Below are 20,364 nucleotides of genomic sequence, written 5' to 3' on the forward strand. Positions count from 1 at the left end.
CAGAATGTCACAGTTACAGTACAGGAGTAGGAAAGCAAAGGTGCAGACAGGAGTCTTGCTTTGAAAGTGCTCAGGCAAGGTGACTCTCTGATAGGGGGATAGAATTCCACAGCATTGGGGTGCAGCAGGAGACGGGGCTCCATTACCCATGGAGTGCAGACGGGCTTGGGGGACAGAGAGGAGACCAGGATTAGAGGAGTGAAGGTTGCGAGGAGGGGAGTAGGGCGAAAGTAACCCAGACGGGGACTGAGGTGCCAGGCCATGCGGAGCCTGACAGGTGGGAGGAGGAGAGGGGGGTTGGCCTACCTGTTGAACGTCACAAAGGGAAGACTGGTAGCTACGGCCGGGGCACCGGGGTGGAGCGCAGCTCACGCACGGCTCGTCTCCTGCGACCTCAGCTTCGACGCGGAAGCTGTACGAGAAGAAGCTCCAGAAGCTGCTGGACCAGGGCCCCCCCGAGACGCTGCCCCCCCCCTCGGCGCCCCTGCGAGCTGCGGACGCCAACCAGAACGGCAACACGGACTCGGAGAAGTACAGCGACAACGAGGAGGGTGAGAGAGCGTGGGCGCGTGTGCGGCCGAGGGGAGCGAGGCGAGAGAGCTACGGGATTCGGGAGGGGGGGGGCAGGTGACATGTAATGTTTCTTTATTAGCCCTATACAATTTCTTGCATTAGGAATTCGTCTTTTCACATACCCCAGCTTTTTCTCCATGGAGACACAGACACACAGACAGGGAGAGAAGCTTGGGGTAAGAGCGCAGGGTCTGCTATTGTACGGCGCCCCTGGAGCAGTTGGGGTTAAGGGCCTTGCTCAGGGGCCCAACGGAGTAGGATTCCTCTGCCGGCCGCGGGATTTGAACCAGCAACCTTCCAGTCACAGGCGCAGATCCTTAGCCACAGAGCCACCGCTCCGACATATCGTCATGGCCGTGACAGCAGATGGAAGTTCTGTAAAATTGTCAAAACGTGTCTTTATTAGTATTTGCAATCTTCCCGAACACATCCGTTCTCTGTGTGAGAATGGAGGGCGTGAATAATGTCTTGGACAGTCGCCTGTTTCTCCTGGTCTCGATGGCCGGGCTGTGGTCACTGCGGAGGTTCTTCCTCAGGATTCCTGCGAGCTCAGCAGGATCTCCTGCTGGAGTGGAATTCCCTTCCGAGGAGGGTCTTTACAGAAAGTGGTGTTGCAGGGCACCTGTGGGATATTTGTTCCAGCTGAAATGTTCTTGGTTTGTTAAAGTATCCGACGCTTCACGGTTGTAGAGGGATGAAGGATTCCCACCAGGTAGTCCTGGGAGCGTTTAGATTGAAAGGCTTCGTCTTAATGGGTGAGAATTCCCTGCTGTGCATGCCTTGTCTCTCAATACCTTCATTGCTCTGCTCTCTCTGCAATGTATGAGAGAGTGATGGCTTTAACTGCACGTGCGACAGAGCCAGCCTTACAATGTTCAGAATACGGAATTGATAGAAACAGAATGTAACCGAATTAAAAACATCTCCAAAGAGAAGCAGAATAAGAAACAAAACAGTGCAAGTTAAAGCACACGTGCTTTTTAAGAACGTAATTGAAGTGTATCATAATACCGCCGTCTTAATTTTATCGGTTGCAGTGCTTCTGTTAACATTATTGATAAGCACCGAAGGGTATTGCTGACCCCCTCAAGTCCTAAACCAAATCTAAAATGAAAGTATAAATGGCATTGAATTTGAAAACACATCCGTGGTCTTGGTTGCAGTTTTCATTTGTTGCGTATTTAAGGCCCCTCGGTGTGTTTGCATACTCCAGTCTCCTTGTCTGCACAGGTGCTCTGTGCGTCCCCCTCCCTCACTGTCCCTCTCTCGTGTTCAGATGAGAAGCTTGAGCCCATCGTGGAGAAGCTGGAACCTGTGAAGACCCGAGTGAAAACCACCCCCGGCCTTCGAACGCGGCGCTACGAACACAACCGGGTGAGTGTCTGCTGACCGGGGACTGTCCGTCCGTCCTCACAGCCCTCTTGTTCCAGAGCTCCAGTCAGTCCGGGGGTCTCCAACCACGGCCAAGGGGAGCCCCGATCCAGAAGGGTTTGTAGATCACCATTAAAGCCCCCTACGTTTCTAAAGATTCCTTCTGTTAGGACACATTAAAGAAGCGGTTTACGAAATGAACCCCTTCAGAGATCGTTAAGGACTAAAACCGTGAATGTGTGTACAAAAAAGGCTGTCCAGCTGCGTTCTTGAATCTGAAACCACAGTGTTTCTCCAGAAACCGCTGGACAAGGCCCTCGGATTAAATAGCCACCCCTCCTCTCAGAAGGAGGTAACTGTAACTGTTCTTATGATTTTATCAAGCTGTATCGCTTTGGGGCTTGTTTTACGTGACGGGACCCCTCTGACTACTGGTGTGCTGTCGTGCTGTGTTGCAAGCGGGGCGAAAGGCTTGCAGGTCAAGACAGCTTCTTAAAGGGGACCTGCAGCGCTGTTTCCGTATATCGGGGTTCAAAAGAATCAGCGTTGATGAGTTTCTTTCAAACCGCAATAGCAGCCAAATGTACACACAGTAACGTGTAAAACCTCCATCGCACAATAGAGTAGATGTCCAGGTCTGCGCAGAGCCGTGTTCTGCGGTTCAGAACGAGGCAACAGAACTTCCGGTGACGTGCCGCAGCCCTGTGATACGGTGAACAAGCTCTTTTAACCCAACGGCAATCTCGTCGCAGTCCGCGGGACCCCCAGTGCGAGATTGCAGCAACGTTGGCGACTTGCAGTTCACCTTCACAAAGTTCACGGTTTTGTACCTCAGTTGCAATTGGGACATTTTTGTCCGTAGAGTCAACGGATTTATTTTGCTGCCGAGACTGAATAACCGGTCCGAGGAATTGGGACTGCAGTTCCCACTTTAGGTCCTGCTCTTCCTGGCCGAGGAGCTCTTCGGCCCAGAGGTCCACCGAGAAGGATGATTAACCCCCGTCATGTCTGCGGCCGCGGATTCTTGTCCTGGGGGCTCCAGGCTGCTCCACGGGCCCTGCGGGGGGGGCAAGGCGCGGTGCTCCTGCCAAGACAATGCGGACAAGGCCCGGCTTGGCCCGTTTTGCCGTTTGCGTGGAAGAATAAAGCTTTTGTTCCGGTGAAATAACCTGCTTAAGCTCCGGATCAGTTTAGAGCCTCACATCTGTTGGAGATCGTGAAACAGCAGGTGTGTGGCACTTTGACAAGAAACTGGGGAGCCGCTTCAAGATGTTGCTTGATGGTTCAATGTGAGCCATGCTGAACATGGCTTCCATCACGAGCTCTTTTTTCTAATGGCGTGTACCTGAAGGCGCCTTGTCTTCATTGTTAGTTCCTGGAAACAATCTTGAGTTGAATTGTATAGAATTCAGGTTTTGAGTTTTGGTTGTTTTATTATGAGGTGTTATGTGATGCATTGACTTTGAGAAAAGTAGAGAACCGCATGTGCTGTTGATAATAGTTCTGAACACAAGGAAACTACAGCACGCGCATGGTGTGTGGTTATGTGCTGCCACCTGGTGTTTCTGTCAGGGACTGCAGTCCAAGGGAGCTGAGAGTGCTGATGAAGACAGGTGAATTGAGCTCTCCAGGGACAGCGAGTCTAATCCATTCCATTGTATAAAGATTCCTGTGTCTATGGGAGGAGACACAGGAGTCTGAGTTCTGATCTTTGTTGTACAAAAGAAGGGTGAGTTTTTATTAACATTGACATTGGAGTGGGAAGAGTTTGAGATCAGATAAGGCGGCGTTTTTTATGATTTCAAGAAACAGGTAAAGGTTTATTCCATGCTGAAAGGAAAAGAAAAAATAGCCTTCTTCTGGTTTCAGTTTAAACTTCTTCAGGCTTCACAGCTGAAACATTGTCTTTTTCTTTACCTTTCAGCATGGAATAAACCTTTACCTATTCCTTTGCAGCCTTCCTTTTGCTGACACAGTGCCCGACTTGAGCTTTTTCTGATTTCCGCAACGGGACAAATAACTCAAGCAGCTTTGTAAAATGGATTATTTTGTCCGTGAAACTGACTGACTTTCTGAGTTGAGAGAAATTCTTTGATCACTCTCCCCTCCCAACAGTGCTACGAGAGCCTTTCCTTCTGCCTCTCAGCCTCCTCTGTGTTTTTTTTAATGTTAAAGAAAAGCTTGTTTAAAAATAAGCGGTGTTATCCCCCCTGTAGGGGATAACAGGATAGGTGAACTACAGGAAAACGGGGCACAGAAGTCAGTAGTGTTAGCAGGCCAGCAGGTGGCGGTCTTTTCTCGGAACAGGTGCTGTGTATGGATGAGACGCACCAAGGTCCTCACTGCCATTAAAGATGCCAAGGCGCTGGTAGTAACAGCAGGGGTGATCACCCTGGTGTCCAGGCTGCGTTCCAAAAGGAACCGTTCAGATATCTGGTAATTGTGCTTGGCTGAAGAGCCAGTGGTGTAAAGCTGCCTTCTGTGGGATTATGACTGAGCACCTATGCGTGCGAATCCCCCCTAAAAGACTAAATCATACAGTCTAGCCTTACTAAAAATCTCTGTTAATTCAGCTTGTTCATTACTTGATCTGTAATCAGGTAGTGAGGAGGTTGTCCTGTCACCCAGGGAGGTGCTGCACTTCAGTGATGGATGGAGATGGGCCTCCTCCGATTTATATAAAGTACTTTTGTTTCGGTGTGGGTGAAAAGGGCTACAGAGCTGCCAGCAGTTATTATACAGTATGTTCTAGGTCATCTGTAAATGGATTTAGTCATTAAACAGCAGTGACTCCCTGCCTGCTGCCTTAGAGGGGGCATCCTGTAGAAATGTCACTCTTGGCGAGAGGCGCTTGTGTGTTGTGTGTGCAGAGTGTCGACACCCGCGAGGAGGAGGGAAAGACAGAGGGGTTGAACGAAGAAGAGCGCGAACAGGGCGTCCTGAAGGTGAAGAGGAAGATGAGACGAGCTGCCCTGCTTGACCAGGCCGTGCCAGCCAGTGACGACACTGTAATCCCCCAGTTTCCCGTCTCTCTCTCTCTCTGTGTCTCTCTCGTTCTCCACCTCTCCTCCTCACCCCAGAGCGCTGAGCTTTTTTCCCCCCGAAGGTTCGGGGTGGGTGTACAACACAGGAGTGGGGCTCCCACAGCGGAAGAGGGGTTTATGGGCAGCAGGCTCTTGTCCAGAAGCTAATACCAGCTGAGGGACGTTTTGTGCTTATTCTCTGCCACCACAAGTGCACAGGCCTGACCGTAAACAGATCACGTGAGCGTGGAGTCTGCCTCCCTGCTCCAGCAGGCTTCATTTCCGAAGACTTCGAACAAGTAAGCAGATTGGAGTAATTTCCAGATCTGTGACCGATATCTGAATACCCCTCAGGCTTAAGAGGACCAGAATTCACTTTATTGATCCAATTACTGTTTTAATTGATCGGTCATCGTTAGGTGTTCCCAGTCTTTAGAAACAGATTGGGGTTCTCCAACCCCAGTGTTGGAGACCCTCGCTGTAAGTACTAGTCTGTCTAAGAGCCTGAAGCTTGTAAAACCTGCAGTTGCTTAGTTTCTCTGTCTCTGTCCCTGGTGGATGCAGCACGGGTACAGGGGACACCTGGTGACTGAGTACTGGGGACAAGGTGATGGGTTTGCACACAGGAAGCGACCAGGGCAGCAGCTCCCAACCCTTCTCCAGTGTGCGGACCCCCCTCCTCAATTTCCAAACGCTTGGATGATCGCCTCCTACTGCTCCCGGCAGTACTTCTGTCACCCCTGGAAACCCAGCGCAGTAGCAAGGAACAAAGGAAGAGACTCGTGGTACCTGCACCCTGTAACACGAGCTCCTCGCGCACCTGTGCATCCTTATCCTTCACCGTGACGTGTATTTGTGAAGGTCAAGGTCTGTTCCAAGCTGAAAAGAAAAGAAACAACGTTTTGGCCGTGGAGTCTTCTCCGGGTGTGATTCCACAGCCGAAGCGCTTTCTTTTCTCTTCCTTTCAGCACGGAATTCACCTTCACCTGTTGCTTTGCAGCCCGTGCATGCTGACGCAGCTCCTTACTCGAACCTCACCGGGCCCGCGCGCGAGCAGGCTGGTGCCGTCTCTCTGACGTGAACCGCAGGATGTCAGGTTGGAGGGCTTCAATCCGATCACGTGTCGCACGTCTTGTCTGGGAACCTCTGCAGTAGCACTGGGGGGTCCGCAGACCACGGGGGGAGACCTGCTGGGCTGGGCTCTGCAGCAGCAATCTGACTGCTCTGTGGTCTGGGGGTCGGTTGTCAGCATCCGTCTGCCTTGTGGTATCTCGGAGAGAACAGGTGTGACTTCAGACACGCTCGAGCCTTTACTGTATTAGACTGGAGCTCTTCTTTTTCCCCAAAGTTCGGCTCTTGAACGCTGTGCGTGACTTGACAGCTTGAGAGGTATTTTCCCAGGAAGGTCTGCGCTTTAGGCCACAGTAGGCACGGAGCCCAGCCGTGTTCAAATATGAGATAAGCAAGAGTAGATTCGAACAATTCAGGAGTACATTCCCACACGAAGCCAGGTAATGTGTGCTTCGTAGTGATCCAGGTGCACCATCAGAGGGCTGGTAAATAATCCATAGGCATTGAAACATTGTGCAAAACAGTTGCACAGCTTCACTCTTTCAGGGCCAGTTTGCTAAAATACCACAGGCGTCTGTGCCACCAGTGCATTGAGCTGAAACCTCCAGACCACACATAAGGTGAATGGGACAGCTCACTCTGGCTGCTCTGGACACACGGCATGCACTGATCAGTACTGGTTTAGGATGCTGGGGTCATCAAACACTTGAGTCTCGGACCTACAGGAAATGAGGCGCAGAGGCCAGTAGTCCTCCTTGGCTTTTAGTCTTATTGAGGCTGCTTCCCTTCGGTTTTCCTGAGGGAAAACAGTTTCTCCACGCTGGCACGCTGATCTTCTGATGCAGGGGTGCACCCAGGCCAAAAGGATTTAAGGATAAATATGCAAAAATACTCTGCTAAAATACTTCAGACAAAGAATTGTTATATTTGGAGATCCTCTACCTGTGTTGAACTGTTTAAGGGCATCTCCAAAGCCCCGTGTTGAATATTCTGAGCTTACTAGGTTAAGATTAAGATTGATTATACAAGGTGTGCACCTTTTAAAAAAAACAAGTGTAAGGTTTATACATTTATACATGGTTCATTTATAGTATAACAGTTTGACTGCAATGACTGTCATGAGAAGAAGCATTGAGTGGGACTTTTAATTTTTTTTAATGTATGCCAAAGACAACTTCGCTGAGTGTGCGCCTTGAATGTGGCTGAGATTTAGTTTTAGTGGGGCACAGTTCACTTCAGGTTCTTTGGAAGAGGAACTCCAGCCAATGTCCTGCTCCTTACTGCAGTCTGATGTCCTTTGACATAACTTTGCAGTCCAAACGCTCAGATTCGGAGCTCATACTCGCATGGCCTGCCAGAGGAGGGTTAGACTGTAGTGCACATGACACTGGCTGCAATGTGTCCTTCACCAGGTCTGCACGTGGCCACAGTGTCGGCTTGTTAAGTGTCAAGAGAGGAAGAGAATCGGTTCAGGTCTGAAAAAGAGAGCCGAGGGAGCAGAGGTCAAGCCAGTGGTGTCCCCAAAAGTGTGGTGTTCGCCCCCCACCTGCGCTTGAAGTGACGTTCCCTCGCCCTTGACCTGTTGCCCAGGCAAAAAAATGTCTCCTAATATCTCTCTGCTCCCTGTCCCAGGACCTGTCTGAGGTTTCGGCCTGCGAGTCTGTGTCCCAAGAGAGCAGGGCCCCCGAAACCCCAAAACGGGGTGCACCGCTGGAGACCAAGCAAAGGGGCTCCCCCCACTTAACTCAAGGAACTCCTGGGAAACGGGGTTCCATTTCTGATGCACATCCGGAGGGTGATAGAGCTCGGGGACACAGCAGCAGAGAGGTCAGACAGCAGTGCAAGGGGACGTTTTCAGTGGTTTTACAAAAAACGGTTATAATATTTAAATATACTGAATTGTATACTATATTTTATAGTTTATATACTTGAATGTTTGCGTAAATGTTTGGCAGTTGTTTCTGTTTATTCCACTTTCCATGCATTTCGATGGTTGAACTCGTTTGGAAAGTGAGGCTCTTTAAGAAGTAGTCACGTTGCTTGTGGCTGAGGAGTAAACCTGCCGCAGATTCACAGCTAACAAACGTCATGTACTGTGGTTGAGAATGCCGATCCCCGTTCTGGGGCTTTTGTCAAGGAAACTGCAGTTTATCGCCTAGACGCTCCTCGCATCTTCCATATGAACATTGTGGCACCAAAGTGCTGTTTGTAAAGAGGGATCAGTAGACAGTGGTTAGAAGACCTGCTTAGGTGAATTTTTTAAATGTATACCTCTATATTAGCAAATCAGCCTTTGTTCATGATGTAAACTTCATTTAAAATTTAAACATCCTATTTGTGTCCCCTGAAAGATACTGGTTTAACTTGGAAGAGTAATACACCAGGTACTTGATGAAGAGTGCCCCTTTTAGTTCACAGGAGGCAGCGCTAAACCCCTTTTCCCTTTGCTGCCTCACCCAGAGTAAATGTGGGGTGTCCGCTGGGGTCTTGGGGTGCGTCTCCCCTGCCCTCTAACCTACCTTCTCGCCCCCATCTTGTCCCAGGAGCCTCATCACTGCTCAGCCCCTGCGTGTCAGGCCAGGGGCTCCACGAGCTCCGCGATCCTCAGACAGGTCCTCCTCGGCCAGGTGCCCGAGCCGCCGGCCGCCCGCCGGTCGCCCCGAGGCCAAGAGGAAGTAAACGCTCTAGCTGTCTGGTGGCGGCACGCGTGCGCGTGTGTGTGTGTGTTTGGTGGGGGGGGCACAGGAGTTCTGTGTTCTCGTTCTGGGCACCTGGGTGTATTGTATGGGATCACCGAGCACGATGGCGGGGGAACGGCTTTTGCTCTGTCCTTTGTGTGCCTGCCGGCGCTGGGCTCGCGTTGGAGGTTTCCCTCGAGGGCCGAGCAAGGCGATTGGCTGTCCTGAGCCCAGGTTCGCTCGCTCCCTGCGGGTGGGAACGGTGTGAGCTTGGCGCAGGAGCTCCGTCAGGAGAGTTGACCTGCTAGCTTTGCAGTGGAGGAGGGCACATAATTGCCATTTTTATTCAGCAAGGCAAGATCTGCGGTGTCCTGCCAGCGAAATGACTCCCTACCGGAGTAGCGAGGAACTGGGCATGCTCGTCATCCCAGCTGTGGGCAGAAACGTACCTGGTGTCTGAAGTTGTTGTTCCACTAATAAACAAAGTGATCATGATTGAGCGAAATCAGTTTCTACTTTTAAAAATCACCTCCTAGAGATGGAGTACCGCTATTCCAAAATGCTGTGGCACACCTGTGACTGGCCTCTGTTCCAGACTGGTTGGGTTTTATTGTCTATTTATCTGCACCTCTTGTAGATGACTCTTCCCTATTGACAGCAAAAGGTTCACATTTTCAACAAAAGATTCAAAAAAACGATTTTCCTTGATATGTTCCTGTTGCTAGTTATAAGGTGTGTCATCGGAGGAAGAGGTGTTTTGTCACCTGTTATCCTCTGGCTGAGTCCTGGTCTGGGGGTGACGTCAGGCAGGGTGTGTGCTCCAGGCCCGTGCGGAGTGCCTGCAGGGTTGGGAGATGAGCTTTCTCACGGTAGACGAGCTCAAACTGAGGGCTTTTCCCGAGCCCCCTTGCACAGTACAGGACGCCTCTCTGCCGGGTCCCGCTGAGGCCCCATCAGTGTCTAATTCACGATGAAGATGCTGAATGGGAGATTTTGTTTGCAGCCGCCCGAGGAGGAAGATGACTTTGACGATCATGATGATGACGATGATGATGATGATGAGAGCCCGGCCCGTTTTCCTGTGAAGCCAATTTCTCTGCACAACACCGCACTCCTGCAGGAGGTGACCCACCTCACCCCCAAAACCCTTGTATTGTTGCTCTGTGCTCCTCCCACCCCGGCATCACTGTGGGGACTAAACCTCTGGTCTTGGATCCTACTGCGCACCCAACCGCTGACAAATAGGATCATTTTCAAAGGCATACCTGTATCATAGTGGAACGGAGAGCAGCCCTGGGACGCAGTGGTTAGCATTGCTGCCTCACAGCGCACAAACATGCAAGCTCCACACAGATAGCACCCCTGGGTCTGGAATTAAACCCAGAGCCCCCCACCTGGGTTCAATCCTGGACCTGGGGTGCTGTCTGTGTGGAGTCTGTATGTTCTCCCTGGGTTCACATGGGTTTCCTCCCACAGTCCAAAGACATGCTGGTAGGTGAGTTGGCCCTGGTGTGTTGGCATGTGCCCTGCAATGGATTGGCAACCCATCCAGGGTGTGTCCTGCCTTGTCCCTTATTGCTTGCTGGGACAGGCTCCCCCACGATGAATCGGCTAGAAGATGGATTTCCCTAATCCCATGCCAGGTGAATGCACTACTTTCAGTGCATTTTCTACACATTGGTGTTACATGGAATTGGATGATATAAAACAGTGGGAGCTTCATGTGAAAAGTGAATAAAGTTGTCACCAGATGCAGCAGGACCAATCTGAATTATATTTGCATTGAGGATTGGACGGTTCGTGTTTTCTTGTTTGGGACTGACGTACGGTATATTCCTCCCTGACCATCCCTGCTCTTATACTGAGGGAGGGCTGGAGCACAGTGCAACGCGGGGTCCGTATTTTGAGCATAAAAGCCAGGCGGTCAGCAAGAGAATCTAAACTGTGGGCCCTTCCCTCCCCTTCCACCTGGCAGGAAATAGAGTACCCAGAATCACGCGTGACCCCATTGCAGAAGGCAACGGTCAAGCAGCAGAAAATCTCAGCCTTCTGCACCCCGGCCAGGCCTCAGGAAAGTATCGCCACACTGGACACGTGGGGTGGTGTTGGGTTTTGGGGAGCATGCGGTATGCAGGTGCCCCCCCTCCTGCCCTCACTTGCTTCTAATTTCGAGGACTGGTTGACCATTACCCTCAACCTTCCAAGTAGCTGTACTCACGGACCTTGATAGAGCTCCGCTGCAGCGTTCTGGGGAGAACTGCAAAAGAATTGCTTAATGACGCTGTAGCAGAATGGCATTCATTTTTGGTGAAGTTTGTTCCATTGCTTCCTTGTCTCGTGCAAGCTCTGGCCTCGGTGAAGCTGCCTGCCCATCCTGCAGGGCTGGGGTAGAATCGGCGTGCTCCCCTGCCCCCCCTCTCTGTGCGCTGCTCCTTGTCAGGGCTGCCCATCTCGATCCTGCTTCGCCATGGCTGAGCGCAGGCTGGGGCGCCGCACTGCGAATGCATGCAGACTGGCCTTTCCCTGAGCCTGCAGCCGCTGTGCTTGACCGTCACCGAGCTGAGATGGGCATAGCCTGTAACGGACTCTGGAACATACGAGTGTTTCAACGGGTGTTTTTGTGTTTTTCTTGGTGGGTGAGTAAGGGTCTAGTGGCTCCCTACACGGTGAGGGCTGCTTTTGCGAAGGGTAGGCTCTGGTCACTGTGGTGAGCCTCTCGGTGTGGATCCTCTTCTCCCAGCTCCTGTTCCAGGCCGTGGGCACACCTGGATGTCTGTGCCCAGGCGCATGAGGGATATTGCACACGGAGCTCGCGTGTCCTCGCCTGTCTCCCTCTCCCCCCCCCCTCCTCTCTCACTCCCGTCTCCCTCCCCTCTCTCCGCAGGTGGAAGAGAGGCTGGAAGCAGGAGACGTGGTCCGGAGGAAAGAGGCGAAGGACCTTCTGGAGGAGATGTTTCCCTATGAGCCGCGGACTCCTACCGGAATCACGTTAGTGTCTTCATAAGCCCAGTTCTGTAAACACGGCTAAACCCGAGCTCAATGGAAAATAGTTCCCGTAAGCACGTTTAAGGGATGGAAATGTAGTTTAATTGCTAAACTCTTTAATTTGGGAGTTTATCCTTGCGACGAGCATAAAGCTAATTTTCACGTTTTACTTTCAGTAAAATGTTATCCTGATTTATTTTCAAGTTCTTGAAGCCAGATATAATTAGGTGCATTGTGGAAGAATGAAGAAAAAAGAGAAGCCTTGACTATAGCTTAACCTAAAAGATAAATCTGTTGTCTCAGACTTAAAAATCCACCTTTCTCAGATAGTTTTCCTCTTATGTAGAGTGCGTTTGTGTTATTTTGACAGTAATAGTGGAGGGTGCTTTTGGGACAGTTTTCATTTTGCTGCTAACAGAAGGAAGCAACTGTTAATGTCTGCTGTTTATCCATTTCTTTTTTGACGAAGTGTTCCCAACAATATTTGCTCCAGATTGAAGAATTCGCAGCTCTTAGTTGGTCAACATCTCTGATGCGCAGGGCGTGGAGTCGGGTTCCGGCTCGCTCTGGCACCTGTATGAGCAATGAGTGTGTCCGCTGTGTGTTAGACCAGGGCTGTGCACGTTAGTGCCTCACGGTTCTGTAGTGCGGTTCGCTAGTGCTTGCCTTCTGTAAAGGGGCTCTGTAGCCTGATGACATCGCCCAATAGCACAAGAATCGGTAACGTCAAGGGAAGGATGTATTTTCCCAGGATGCATTGGTTTGCCCTTGAGCAGTCCAGGCAACAGCTGGGTAATGAAGTAGCCTAGGCTGGGACCACCAGAGCCTCAACAATAGAGCTCAAGCTGCCCCTGAGTGCCTTTAAAATGTCGAGGCGATTGTGAAATCATTTTTAAGTTCATGGTGAGAAAGCAAAACAAGCTTGGGCAGCCATTTGACTCGTCTTGCTGGTAGTGTAGATTGACGTATCAAGTAGGTAATTTTCTCTCTCCTTCCATGTGCCTCTCCTCCTGCGTGTGCACCACAGCGCCACCTGCCGCCGACCCATCCACGGTGCAGCCGGGCGACCTCTGAACCCCAGCGACTTCCGCCTCGACGACTCCATCTTGCGCCGCACCGAATTCACCGAGACCTCAGTCTACACCGAGCGCAGGGCTGTGCAGCGGGGAGCGGGCAAGCTGTCGGCTGCTCCTCCGGCCCTGTCGTACTCCTCCTCCTCCTCCTCCTCTTCCTCCTCCAGCAGCGCGGCCAAGCTGACGGCGCCATCCGGTGGCCAGTCTCGGTCGCGCCGCTCCCTGCCCGTGTGGCTGCAGCTGCTGCTGCTCATGGCGGTGGCAGGCTTCTTGTTCTTCGTGTACCAGGCCATGGAGACCAACGAGATCAACCCTTTCAGCACCATGGTGAGCCCTGCCTCTCCCAGCAGCGCAGAGAAGCCAGGCGGCCAGTGAGGAAGAACTTCAAGACCCTCACTCTTCATCCTGACCTCCATCCTCCTCCTCACTCTTGCCCTGTCCTCACTCTTGCTCCGTCCATGACTCCCGTGGCTTCATCTTTCTCCTGACGCGTCCTTCTCCCTGTCCCTGTTTCCGAGATCTGGCCCTGGGTTTTGAACCAGCCACCTAATCGTTTAAATTAAAAACTTTCACTGATTTACCCTGCAAGCAAAGCTCTCTCATGTCCTCAACACAGGGCACGTGCATGTTTTGTGCATTATGTGAGCAGTGAAGATCTGAGAATGTAGATGAGTTGCTGGTTGGATCAAAAATCGCGTCTGTTCTTGCACTCTAGGAACAGATCAGGGAAACAGCCCTGACTTGCCTGCCCTTCCCTGTTGCTTACAGACTTTCCCATACCTGTTTCTGTGTCAAGGGAGGAAAGTTATCCTGCTGTTCCTCTCGCATTCCCCTTCTTTAAACCCCCTTGTCCTTGACCTGGCTCCTGCTCCAGCATCCTTCTTGACCCTTTCCTCATTCCCCCTCCGATGAGCTCTAGACCCTCCTCCAGTCATTACCTGATCAATCACTGACCCCCTCTCTCACTGAGCAGGGTGAGGAGCAGAGCGAGACACGGAAGGATCTCAGGCATTTTTTTTCTTCAGCTGTGGTTTCCCCTATTCCTTACTGTCCTACCCTCCCCACCAATCCCAGACATCCCCAGGGCCTGAGGGCAGTTAGGAAGGAGTCCACTGCCTCCTCCTCCACCTGCACACTGTTGTCTGCTATAACCTAGAGCTGGAGGAGATCATCATACCCCCCCTTCCCATCTCTCCTTTCCTCCCTCTCTCCCCTCGCCTCCAGTTTCTTTACCGTCCTGTCTAAACCCGTATCCACACAGCGGAGAGGGATTCCAGCTCCATCTTCTCCAGCGCACTTCCAGACCACACGGACTGAAACCTTTTGGGGCTGGGGGGGGGGGGTGTTGCTTTTGGGGTTTAACTTTATTTTTGTGTTTGTATGAGACATCAGATTACTTTCACTCTATCTGCCCTTTAGGTCATTAACATGACATCTTAACGGGGAAATGTAGAATGAGGTAGAGAAGGATTTAACGAGGGTATGTCCTAGCCAGGTTTAGGAGAGTAAAAGTCGGTGCACTGCTCTAAGCTGCGATGTGTATTGTACTGTTCTACAAGAGGCTGTGTGAAACAGTGAAAATGTCAGTTATTCTAGTATTGAAGTACCGCAACGATTCATGTTATCAGCCTCAGCACCTACAGATCTCGCCCTTTTTGGTACACCGGGCTGCTGTTTTAAAAATCAGAATCACTCTGCCTGCTCAATTTCACCTCCTTCAGCATAGTCGCTTTTCCAATGACTTGAGCGGTTAATCGCAGTCATTAAAAGCGCCCGTCTGCAGAAAACAGACAGGGGACTTAAACGATCTGCCCACCGATGCTGGGCCTGAACCCAGCCTCGTGCCGGTCCGGTCCGATTCCAACAAATCTGGCTCTTGCTTTCTCCCGCTGGTGCCTTTTTTAGGAAGGGCGAGTGCTGGTGTAGCTGACAGCCTAAGGAATTGGGGTCGTTTCAGTGACTGTAATAACCCGGCCGGGTGCTTTCACTCTTGTACAGTTCGATTTTACACGGCTCTCAAGTTTGTGACAGGACTGAGAAACAAGTTCTCTGGGATTTAGCACTAAATGGAAGTGTGTGCCCCCGCTGTGACGCTATAAGGGTGCTTTCTGCACCCCACACAGCTCAAGCGTTCTGTTCCAGCTGTTGCACAGGGCAGGGTGACCTGCTTCACCTCTGACACTATTGAAACCTTATTGGGACAGACTGAGCATCAGCTAATTCTTCCAGCCTCTCTGGCCCCTGTTGGCTGGAGAAATCGTTAGTAAATCAGGCATAATGTGACGCGGGCTAAACGTTTCCGAGGTTTGAATTTAATTCAACAGTTCCCCTCCCTCCCATTCCCTTAATTATGCAGTTTCTATTCCCCTATTTCTTGGAAATCAGTGACTTTCTTCAAGGAGAAAAAGATCGGGGGATTAAGACACTGAGGAAACTTGCTGAAGTAGTTCCAGCCAGTCACTGAACTTTCTTTGATGTTTTCTGATCTGGACATTTGTGCCATATAGGAGTAGGACCGGTTTTAGCAGCATATAAATGCCTGTGATTATTTTTTTTTCTTGTAAACTACGGTATTTTTCTAATGTGTGTGTCTTATTAAATACAAAAAAAATCTTTTTAATAAAAGTTTTAAAATGCAAACAACTATTGTCTACTTGTATAGATGGCGAGGGCACTACGCTGTAGTATTATAAAAATAATGTGAAGCTGCTTGCTAATGGGCTTTGCAGTAGTTTGCAGTACTACAGATGTATTTAAGAACATTGAAGTTTCAAGAAAACATTTTTATTTATTTTTTCCATGGTTTTGGGTGAAAGTGACTGTGATTCTGGGGAGGGTTTATATCTGGCTAATGTGTTTTTTTATAGTTAATTTTAAATAATTGGTATACCTTGTAGAAATCCTAATAAAATCAATAACTGAAACTCACCCTTTTTTTTCTCCTCTTCTATGCCTTTTCTAGTACAGCCAGGCTTTTTGCTCAATTGGATCCTGACTTGATTTAACAGATTTGATGTGAACGTAGCCCTTTTCATTTTAAACACTAATAGCTCTGTTTATGAGATCTTGTTCCCATCTTTTGTAATTTTGGGGGGTTTTCAGGGTTATCAGTAACAATTGTGTATTGTAATTTTTTTGGGTCCTTCATTTTGTGGAATTAATACATTCGTAGTGTAAAATGCATGAGATAGGCAGAGCTCAAACTGTGAACCTGTGCAAATTCTAAAATTAAAATTAAAAAAATTCTAAAACCAAGGGCGGAGACCCCAAGAACCGTTACACGTCATCATCTGAGTGTAGTTGCAAATGACTCCCAGGAGGTGGCGCACTGCTGACCAAGCTTTGTTGCGGTTGTCTCCAGGTTGACCCTTCTAGATCAGGTGTGTTGTGTTTGGCTAATTAGGCCAAGCAATCATAAAACACCAAGGGCGGGGATGCTGAAGTTCGGGGATTCACACATTCTGCATCTCGTCTGTGTTCCTGATGAGTGTAAAACCCTGTTCTACGTCTGCTAGTACACTGAGCCTGCCTGGACATGTGGGGTTACCTTTATAAAAATGGGCAAACGCAATGGGCATGTCGCCAGTACTGCAGCTTGTAGCGGGGAGCTAACTACCTGCCTCTACCGTTTAAAAAGTGTCACATACAGGGTATCACACTACAACATGACAAAACAATTTGTAACCTTACAATTACGTTGCACTTAACATGCAACAAATATTAGCAACCTGGTGGCTAAACATTTTCACGTAGTTCAGCAGTCGTATCTCGCCCCACCTGCCTGCCCTATGCACTTGATACATTTAGAACAAATTAGAACACTTGAATGTTTAACCCAAGAAAAAGTGAGCTCGCTAAACACAAAACTGCTTACGTTCCTAATCCCATTACCTAAAGATGAGAAAGTACATTGGCAGGGTACCTGGGTACGTGTTGTCACTAGCCCAAGCTCCCAGACTGGCAGAACAGAGAGCCGAGCGGGCGCCTGTCGGCTCAGTGTCCGAGAGGAGCGGAGAGCCGGTGGGTTCAGTGTCCGAGAGGAGCGGAGAGCCGGTGGGTTCAGTGTCCGAGAGGAGCGGAGAGCCGGTGGGTTCAGTGTCCGAGAGGAGCGGAGAGCCGGTGGGTTCAGTGTCCGAGAGGAGCGGAGAGCCGGTGGGTTCAGTGTCCGAGAGGAGCGGAGAGCCGGTGGGTTCAGTGTCCGAGAGTAGCAGGCGCCGGTGGGTTCAGTGTCCGAGAGGAGCGGAGAGCCGGTGGGTTCAGTGTCCGAGAGGAGCGGAGAGCCGAGATGGCGCCGGTCAGTTCGGTGTCCGAGAAGAGCGGAGAGCCGGTGGGTTCAGTGTCCGAGAGGAGCGGAGAGCCGGTGGGTTCAGTGTCCGAGAGGAGCGGAGAGCCGGTGGGTTCAGTGTCCGAGAGGAGCGGAGAGCCGGTGGGTTCAGTGTCCGAGAGGAGCGGAGAGCCGGTGGGTTCAGTGTCCGAGAGGAGCGGAGAGCCGAGATGGCGCCGGTCAGTTCGGTGTCCGAGAGGAGCGGAGAGCCAAGTGGGTGCTGGTCACTTGAGCAAATGGGAGTATCCCTTTTAAACTGGTGTGGTGACAGCAGAGAGGCTCCACCACCGCTCCTCCAGTGACCCCTTGCAGGGTGCAGTGCTGGGGGTGAACCCAGCTAGAAGGACCTGAGCACACATGGCACTGGTATAATGTAGGTAAATCAGGTTGGGGTCTTTGTGAACTATTATGAGGATAATAAATACAAGTACTTACCTTAAGGAACTCAGTCTGCATACTTGTAATCTTCATATAACTTTTTTCTGATTAAATCATTCCTTAATAGTTGGTTATATTAGTTTATGTTAAGGTTTGTGTATTGAAACCATGGGTTCCTAGTGCCTGGTTGATAAACATGACTTTTGAGGACCTTGGACAGAGGAGTTCGAAATCCTGAAGGCGATTCCCATGGCCACCCCTTGTACCACCTTTATCGCAAACTTCTCTCTCAGACCAGGAAGCTGAAGAGAGATCAGAGGTGTAGCTGCAAGAGCTGAGGCACTGAGCAAGGGTGCACCAACTTTCAGGTCCTGCTAAGCTTGCCAGTCCATTCCACTGAGCACATCCTAGCCATGCTAATGACATGGACAAGCATGATCTGCAAAAGCTGTTTGAAGAAACACTGGATGGAGTGAACCGTCCACACATCGTGTGGGTTATGGATCAGCAGAACCATTTCACTATACTTCCCTCTGCTGTACCGAACGTCAAGGTGTTGCGGGCTCATTCTGGGTCCATGGGCTCCCACAGTTTGCACCAAATCACTGAGGATAGGTCAGGTTGCGGCAGCACTATGGAAAAATGTGTTTCTCCATAAACAACAAGTTACTTTCTTGGACAGAAGGGATGGGCTTGTAGGTCAACAAACATAACAGAAGAGACTAAAGTGTGAGGAATAGCCCTTGGAACTGCAAATAATTTCCATGTACACATGTCATGGGACATGAACAATGTTTGATAACAAACTCTCTTGCCAGATGTACAGTAGGCTGACACACTTTGTCACACGTGAATAATGCATAATTTCCAGCTAAATAAATGTTGAAAGAGTATTCTGTTTTGTGTCATTTGGTCCTTCAGGTTAAAATTAGCTTCATTGGGAATTTGATTAAGGTTTTAGGTTTCAAATATGTGAAGCATTTTTTTTTTAGCACCGTACATCTTCAAAATCAAGTCCTTTCATCAGGGAGAGCGTTACACGGTTCTCCGGTTTCCCAGCTCCACCACAGGGAAATACCAGCAGGCTCTTGGTCCTCTCAGGACCTGATCATTTATCCTGATCTTTACACTACTTTCGCAGCCAGGCAGAGACCCCACGATCCAGTGGATAAAACCAGCTGGAAGATCCAGACCATTCAGAGATTACGTCAAGAGGCTAACTCTCTTTTTCGGATCCCCAGATTTCAATCCTCGACAACACAATATGAACTGGCCGAGGGAAATCGCTCCCATTGGAAACTGGTGCGGGACTGGCGAGATTGGAAAACCCTCATTAGGAGAAGCCTATGCTCCTCTCGGATCCGTGGCTCTCCAGTGCAAGGAGAGTGCTCCCAGCTTCCCGTGACAGTGAGGACGTCTTTTCTGAGGAGGGAGCTGCTCACATCAGGAGCATCTGTCTATCGCTTTACTCCAGTCCTCCAGTAGCTCCGTCACGGATCAAGCGCTCACCTGGTTAAGATGTCATCCGGACAGGCTAAGGAGTGAGGCAGGTAAGGCTTCGGGGGCACCTGGGATTGTTTTATATGAAGGATGCCACTCATTTAATTCGTCCAGGTTCTAAACGCTTTATATAAAACCTGTTCACGGGGGAGCTGGAGTCTACCCTGACAAGCAAAAGGTGCAGGATAGGATGTATTCTGGCTGGGACACCACTACATCACAGGACAGACACACACACACTCACACCAGGGCCAGTTTTCCCAGAAGCCAATTAACCTACCAGCATGCCTTTGGCCTGTGGGGGGAAACCGGAGCGCCCAGAGGAAACCCACACGAACACGGGGAGAACGTACAGACTCCACACAGACAGCCCCTAAGCAATTGACCCTGGGGCCCCAGCGCTGTGAGGCAGCAATAAACTCTGCGCCACTGTGCTGCCCAATGTGAGATATTTCTAGTATAGGTTACCGAGCATGAAAGGAAGCATCACTTCCAACTGCAGCAGATGCACAAAGTTATCAGGAAAACGACAGACCCTTCTGTAGCAGGTGTACTGGGATGTTATTGAACGAATGGGTTCGTTATGTTGACTGGTATTTGTCGTCAACAGGGGGTCCACTGTGGAACTCACAGGCTGTTCCAGTCGTCCACCTAACCAGCACCCTGTCTAAGAATATCCCCCGGAGGAATGTGCCCTCTCCCTGCCAGGGTTAATCAACTAATGCTGCCCTCTTCTGCTCTTAAAGACACAAAGTATAATTGAACTTCTGCGCACTGGCAGCAGCAGAACCTTGCACTGTGCACTGTGGGACTTCGTCTGTAAAAACTTCACATTTCTTAGACTGTCGCTGTTCTTCAGTTTTGTCTCTCCATGCAATTCCTCATGCAGGCTAAACTGCAATTAGAAAGGGATTATGAGCAACCCTTGTTACACCAAAAAACACATTTGTTGAACAAGCTTAAATAATACAATAAAAAAGAGAAAGAAAAAAACTTTTTATGGTATGTTTAATCATTACCCATAACTGTTAAGCAACACTGTACACTCACAACATATTTGGAATAAATCATTTGCAAAAATATTTTATCATCTACTTATTAATACTTTACATTTGTAGATGTTATTATATTATATATTTTGCACTATTATATTTAGTATTACCAAATATTGTATGGGAAAGTAACTATATCTCCCAGATATGGCAGTCTTTAAATACAGATGATTTGTGGTTCTATTACGTAATCACATTGCTAAAAGCCGTAATGTTTCTGAGTACTTCCCTTGCGTTTCCGACTTTCCGGTGCGTACTCGTTCTTGTAGGTATTCCAGTCGTTTCAAAGCCCCGACGTGCGCGCCCCTGTCTTCTGAGCAGGCGGTCAGAGAGCGC

At 49.8% G+C, this 20,364-nt stretch overlaps 1 protein-coding gene across 10 annotated transcripts in view; it reads left to right on the forward strand.

Annotated features, from left to right (window-relative positions):
• Positions 1 to 15,702, forward strand: part of LOC102692347 (lamina-associated polypeptide 2, isoforms beta/gamma) — a 30,393-nt gene extending 14,691 nt beyond the window's left edge. Inside the window, exons 3-11 of one of the 10 annotated variants that reach the window (XM_069192654.1) lie at positions 399 to 551; positions 1,850 to 1,947; positions 4,815 to 4,952; positions 7,671 to 7,865; positions 8,582 to 8,713; positions 9,720 to 9,839; positions 10,692 to 10,784; positions 11,598 to 11,704; positions 12,729 to 15,702. In XM_069192654.1, the coding sequence (XP_069048755.1) occupies positions 399 to 551; positions 1,850 to 1,947; positions 4,815 to 4,952; positions 7,671 to 7,865; positions 8,582 to 8,713; positions 9,720 to 9,839; positions 10,692 to 10,784; positions 11,598 to 11,704; positions 12,729 to 13,149 (1,457 nt within the window). In that variant the 3' untranslated portion in view covers positions 13,150 to 15,702. The remainder of the gene's footprint in view (positions 1 to 398; positions 552 to 1,849; positions 1,948 to 4,814; positions 4,953 to 7,670; positions 7,866 to 8,581; positions 8,714 to 9,719; positions 9,840 to 10,691; positions 10,785 to 11,597; positions 11,705 to 12,728) is intronic. The other 9 variants (XM_069192655.1, XM_069192656.1, XM_069192657.1 and 6 more) reach the window with 9 other exon arrangements.
• The last annotated feature ends 4,662 nt before the right edge of the window (positions 15,703 to 20,364 follow it).

The sequence above is a fragment of the Lepisosteus oculatus genome, chromosome 7 (genome assembly GCF_040954835.1).
Source record: "Lepisosteus oculatus isolate fLepOcu1 chromosome 7, fLepOcu1.hap2, whole genome shotgun sequence".
In the NCBI taxonomy this organism is placed as follows: Eukaryota; Metazoa; Chordata; class Actinopteri; order Semionotiformes; family Lepisosteidae; genus Lepisosteus; species Lepisosteus oculatus.